At 34.7% G+C, this 6733-nt stretch overlaps 1 protein-coding gene across 2 annotated transcripts; it reads left to right on the forward strand.

Annotated features, from left to right (window-relative positions):
• The first annotated feature begins 34 nt into the window (after positions 1 to 34).
• Positions 35 to 6611, forward strand: LOC141903519 (choline/ethanolamine transporter flvcr2a-like). Of its 2 annotated transcripts, XM_074791656.1 has the most exons (12): positions 35 to 154; positions 417 to 1165; positions 1243 to 1384; positions 1833 to 1970; positions 2063 to 2130; positions 2807 to 2910; positions 3075 to 3185; positions 4067 to 4172; positions 4253 to 4364; positions 4454 to 4497; positions 4785 to 4818; positions 5524 to 6611. In XM_074791656.1, exons 2-12 carry the CDS (start codon positions 503 to 505, stop codon positions 5541 to 5543), a joined length of 1542 nt encoding a protein of 513 aa, XP_074647757.1. In that variant the 5' UTR covers positions 35 to 154; positions 417 to 502; the 3' UTR covers positions 5544 to 6611. The 2 variants fall into 2 exon arrangements, with proteins under 2 accessions (XP_074647757.1, XP_074647749.1); XM_074791648.1 differs by lacking the exon at positions 4785 to 4818.
• The last annotated feature ends 122 nt before the right edge of the window (positions 6612 to 6733 follow it).

The raw sequence follows: 6733 nt of genomic DNA on the forward strand, positions 1-6733 counted from the left end.
GGTTTTTTGAATGTGACATGTATGACATGTACATGTAGTGTTTAACTTTATATATACATGCATGCCGCATATAGCACATAACCATTTGTACTAGCGTTCATCAAGCTCAGTGAATTGTCAGATACCGTTCAAGACATGAGCACATAAACGTGAAGTGAGTACAAAAATAGTTTGAAATTCGAGGCATTTGAACGCCTATTATTATGACGTCAATATATTTTTTTGTGTGTGTCAGTTAAAGTGAGTAGGTTTTAAAATAATGCATTCGATTCAGCATTGAGTAAAAAAGAGGGCCAGCTGTTGATAATAATTTGTAGGCTTAACTTGTCTAGTTGACACTAACTCGTCGGTGTGATTTAGCATCGTTATCAATTGTGTAGGAATTCCTGAATTAACAATGACCTTATTATTTTCAGATACGGCTTGGTGGTACCTATGATTCTTGAAGCGGTACTGAGTGCATTTCATAGGCTAAACCTTTTGACCAGTGTTGATATCAATCATGAAGGTGGAAAAAGATTCCTCCGAGGCGGAGAAGTGCATTAACTACGATTACGCGAATGGAATTTCTGATCATCACCAAGACGAAAAACCGATCAACCATCCACTGGTATCTCATAAAGGTTTTAAACACCTCGATTCGGTTGAATCGGCTCCTATTACTCCGGACAGCGATTATTCGGCGACAAAGAAGAAATCCGTAACAAGGCTTTATAAAAGACGATGGATGATGGTGGCGCTGTTCGCAATATATTCAGCGAGCAACGCTATGCAGTGGATACATTTGAATATTATAAGTAACATTATAATGAAATATTACAATGTCAGTCTTCCCGGCGATGAATACCAAAAGCAACTAGGTATCGACTGGCTGTCTATGATCTACATGTTGGCGTATATTCCTCTCATTTTTCCGGCTACGTGGCTCTTGGATAAACGTGGACTTCGAGTCGTCGCGTTGTTTGGAACTCTGTTGAACGCAGTCGGAGCGTGGATCAAATGCGGAGCAGTGGCGCCCGAACGATTCGGCGTTTTAATGTTTGCGCAGACGATTTGCGCGATTGCCCAGATATTCATTCTCGGTATACCGGCTAGACTAGCTGCTGTTTGGTTTGGACCAAATGAAGTATCTACTGCTACTTCTCTAGGAGTATTTGGAAATCAGGTAGGCGAAAAGTCTTAAAAAAATTGCTCTTCTGTTTTTACTTGAAAGTTATTTTATTGCATTCCATTTCTTCACAGGTTGGATGCGCTATTGGATTTTTGATACCTCCGTGGATAGTCCCTAATTCTGATAATCTCGATGAAATAGGAAATAATCTAAGTTATATGTTTTATGGGACAGCTGCTGTTACTTCAGGACTCTTCATATTAGTCTGTATAGGTAAAGCTTGAAATATCGTGATCTTCTTGAAGATGACTGTTGCCATTTTATAGGCCCACTTAGATGCAAAAACTTAAACTTTGGATTTTGAACAGATTTCTGGAAGTCACGTAGAGTAGTAGCTTACGTATATTGAACTTTGGTTAGTTGTACATGGTTATTGTGTACATGGGCATTGAATTCATTGAAAGACATTAAACCTTTAACCTGCTTTCAATAGCCGCACTAGAAAGCACTGAAGTTCATATTTATATTATATTTGTTTATGATACTATGGACTCTTTTTGTTGTTCAGAATAATTTCAGAGTCTGAAAGGTCGTTTCTGGTTTTATCAATCAGATGATTCGATTAGTATATACGGGGATCCCTTTTCAGAGCGATATGATATCTTAGAAGTTTGATATTCGTAATGAATCTTGTTTAAAATTGGTTTGAATTTTTACATAGTATTCAAAAAGGAACCACCTCATCCGCCGAGTCTTGCGCAAGTTGCTGCAGTGGAAGCTGCAACACATGAAGATTACAAAGCATCGCTTTTACGTTTGTTAAAAAACTCAAACTTTCTCCTACTGACATTGACATATGGTACATACATTTCGCATTCCAGTCAAATTTCAGTCGGCAAAAAAAAAAGAAGAAAAACTGAAAACTGATATTAAAACCCTTCTTCCTTCTAGGTATTAATACTGGCTGTTACTACGCGATTGGAACACTGTTGAATCCTATAGTTTTATTTTATTTCGAGGTAAGACTTTTATGTGGGGGACTTTTTATATCACTTGAAAACTGATGTCTGATTGTCGGGTCTTGGACTGATCGTTTTTAAGCTGAATAAACAGTTGTGCCACTTGTATAGGAATTCGTAGAGAAAAAAAGAGTATAGAAATCTGTCGATACTGATTGAATTGTGCAAAATAAAATTTTTTCACAAGCAATTTTGGTAGTTGCAGCTGTTTTCAGGCAAATGATTATTGCCATGTGAATAGTAATTTTGCATCAGTTAATTGTTCCTGACCTGACGAAGTGAATTTTTAAACGTATAATGTTGTATCAGCAGGCTCTACATCAAATTGGTTCATTACTGATTATGCTAGTGATACCTCGAAATTGTTATGTGCAGTAGGCCTAATTCATCACATTACAAACCAATACAGATTTTTCAATTGGTCGACTGACTCGCCAGTGCTGCAATCCTATCAAATTTTCCAGTCCTATTTCTATCGGAATAGTGTTTATATGAAAAATGTTTAACAATTCGAGCAAGTTCGGTGAATTGTTCCACGCACAAGACTTAATGACAAAATTAACTGCGATTATGCTAGTTGTAGTACTATTATGTAAATAAAAGTTGATGAATGTTTGTCGAGGTCGAATTACGCAATAGATGCATTAATTTGTTTCTGATTTTCTTATTTACACAGAACGAAGAACAAAATGTAGGGCGCATTGGCCTTACCCTGGTACTTGCGGGTATTCTCGGGTCCATTATTGCTGGCATTTGGTTAGATAAATCAAAGAAATACAAGTAAGAAATGAATAGATACGTGGTTTTTTATGATATTAACAATAATCAAGACCACCCACGACATCATGTTTGTCATTATGGGGAATTCTAAGCGGGCTTTAGGTTTGTATACCTTCATTGCATTTGTTGATGAGAAAATAATTGGTTCAAATGTCTTTTTTCAGAGAAACGACAGTTGCGATTTATTTTCTTTCAATGGCTGGCATGGCTGCGTTTACGGGCATTTTGCATGTTAAATTGCTCTGGTTGGTGTTTATAGTAGCTGGAATGTTAGGGTACGTATGAAATACTGAATTTTTCCACCCTTAAGCGTATCTGCGCTACATAGTTCGATATGTATTGTATGTTCTTGTATGAACTTATTACTCCCAAGTTATTAATGAAATCAGTTTATAAATGCTGATCTGACACACCCAGTGCTATTACCTCACTAAGTAACGCAATGAACTCCACCTTACTCAGAAAGGTCTACCAAGTTAGGCAATAAGTATGTCTATTGGTCGCTTCAATCGATCCAATTCTTAAAACCATTGAACATTGATCAGTGGTGATTTATACTCAATAGTTGTAAAGGAAAATCTACAGCTGGAATTGTTCGTTATTTACTTAAGTTTCATGTTTATTTTGAGGAAAAGTATGTACATAGATAATAGTCATCTGAATGAAACAGATGTCTGATAACTAAAATTTTTGCGAATTCTGGTTTGATGGAATCACGCTGAATAACGTACTAGCAACAGCTTGTGATCTGTTTATTTAACATCATGTTCTGGTCCCCGGACTTTTATGATACACACATGCTTATCAGCTGTCTACTAAATTTAAGATTATTTAAAAAATTATTTATAGCCATACTCATTCTCAACGTAACTGTCAGTATATTTGACGTAAGTAATTTCATGTGTATGGTTATTGATTTGTTGATGCTGGGCTCGATCAAAACTTGAGAACATTGGTTATTGATTACGCCTGTTGGACAGCTGATGTAAGCATTTTCCAATCACAAATACCATACTTCTGTTAGACATTCGTACAATTGAACTTGTCAAATTTCATGAATAATTTCTTAAGAAAATAAAATCTTATGTATAATTGTTCTCTGGTTGTGTTTGATGTATTTCTACATGTTTCTTGAGGCTTATTTTTGAATTTTCAGATTTTTCATGACTGGGTATCTTCCTGTCGGGTTTGAATTTGCTGCTGAATTGACATTTCCAGAATCTGAAGGAACATCGTCAGGATTATTAAATGCGTCAGCACAGGTCTGCCACTTGCCTGACCAAAATTTTACAAAATCATTTTTAAATGGTACATTGTGAAATATGCACTTTTGAAATTTCAGTTGTTTGGCATAGCTCTGACACTTAGCGTTTCATGGCTAAATCAGACTGTTGGTATACTAGCAGGGAACCTAACACTATCTATAGCTCTTTTATTAGGAACTATTCTCACAGGTAAGCGTTTGATTCTAATGACTAAATTTGAGATGATCATGTACGAATTTAATAGTCCTGCTATTGACGTGAATATTTTTTATTTTTAGCTATCATTAAATCAGATCTCAGAAGACAAAAAGCAGGCCAACAGGTAAAAAGTGTACATTTTCTTAGTAGTTTTACATGGGCATGTATCAATTTTGATTGATGGCAATTTTGATTGATGACTAGATGGATCATCCGCTGCAATGACTACAACGTTGTACGAGGGAAGAGTTGCACCCGTTCACAATATCAAAATCTTCCACGTGGAATATTTTGGAATGAATTCAACATACCAGCACCTGACTATAATCAAGTAGTTTTGATTAGAATTTCTAACTTTTTACTCTTCGTCAAAACACAAAGGGTTTAAAACACTCTATACATTTTACACAGGATACATGGGAAGGTGAACATGAAAAACTATGTTGTAAGTTAAACGTGCATGATGCCTGAACATTTATGAATCCTTGATACATTCATCTACATATCTTGAGATGAAATCCTGGCTATATCCCTTCCACTGTGCATGTGTACAAAGGCATCGGGGAAATACCTTTTATTTCAGTAGTGCCACTCAGACATATATCTGTACCAGTATATGGAAGTTCATAAAACTAGGAATTAGTTTACTGGAGACTGGCAAAATCTAATACTATACTTATGCTTATTACTGGATAACATCTTTTACGAGAGAAAGAATTGTGTAGTGGTATGATAATATTATTATTAACAATCATATTAGACAATTATAAATTGTATTTCCATATGCTGATACCGAGTGAAAATAATTTGCATTCCTTCAGAACAACTGTTCCTTGAGTGTTACATTCTCAAAGCTTAACATCCCCGAAAATTTAATGCAATGCTTCTATGCTAAATCATTGATATTATAATGCTTTAACATTAGAATACTGTGCACACTTCCTTCATATTTAATTTTTCACCTACGCAAAAATATGGAAAAGCTTCAGAATTTTTAAATTGGCCAGAAATTGGTACATGTATTTCCAATTTTTTTAACAATTCAATAAGCATATTTTTAATATATTTATGATTTTCATTACATTTTTAACATAATTACTCTTTTCATTACATTTTTAACATAATTACTCTTTTCATTACATCTTTATAGCTAATGACGCGAGAGTTTGAATGTTTGGTGCCGCAGGACGTGCTCTATATCACAGATGTTGTATCAGTACTGTAGATGAGACATGTGCTTGAAAATGGCAAGCTGTTCAATCATGGTTGAATGAGATTGCTGGATATGTCCAAGCATTTGTTGCAAGCTCTTTAGTCTGTTTACATCATGTTACCCATGGATGGTTGTAGAGAAATTTGTATATAGAAATAGAAGATTTGCCCCATATTTCAATGATATGTACTTAAGTGGTGTATTTTCAAGATTTTGTTTCAGAACTCTGAAGCGTGTAATGGTAATGCCCATGTTAGAATTCCCACTAAGGGTTGTATAACTAAGTATATTGATTCTGTATATTAAGGCAACGGAATATTTGTCACTTAACTGGGCCTGGGATAGGTTCATGTTGATAGTGAATTGATTTTTTTAATCAAATAAAGCGGGTTATTGATACATGTATCTGCATTTAGAAAGGACATGCTTACGGTTGCAGCCCATGTTTAATGAAGTAATATTCTAGTACAGTCAGCTTTATTATGGATTTTCTTTTTTGTTTTGAGGTGAACTAGTCAGGGATGGTTATTCAGTGAGATATCAATGCATAATATCCACATTCCATGTCGAGTCTATTTTGTAGGATATTTATTGGAAACTTCTGCATATTTTATACAGATTCCTGTTGTGCTAGAGCTAAATTATTGAAAATGAAATAATTCTAACTAGGCAATGAATGAATATTCAACTCTTATTCAATACTACTGTGGAAAACTGTAGTTTATTTCCAATCAATCAAGTCTATATACATATATTGTGTTCTGCACTTAACCATACATACTGTAGCTTTTTAAGATATGTTCATGTACATCTTTATATTTCAACTCTTCCTGGAAATGTTTTAGTAATTTTTTTCAACATGACCATCTTTATCTTGAATAATACAAGTATTTGTACTTGGTGTTGATATTTATATATTCTTGTAATTTGCATTATTATTTGCAATGGTGCAAAATTGTATATGTGCTACCCCTTCTTCCATTCTTTATATGCCTTCTAGTGCTATGTTGTAATAGATGTGTATTTTCAATGACAAATCCTTGTTTTCCAATAATTTCTATCGGAAGTTCAACTATTCTCGTGTAGGAATTGGCAATATTTCAGAAGCCCTAAACCTCGACCAAAAATATTGAATATTGAACTCCAT

Source organism: Tubulanus polymorphus, chromosome 1, assembly GCF_964204645.1.
Source record: "Tubulanus polymorphus chromosome 1, tnTubPoly1.2, whole genome shotgun sequence".
NCBI classification, from domain to species: Eukaryota; Metazoa; Nemertea; class Palaeonemertea; order Tubulaniformes; family Tubulanidae; genus Tubulanus; species Tubulanus polymorphus.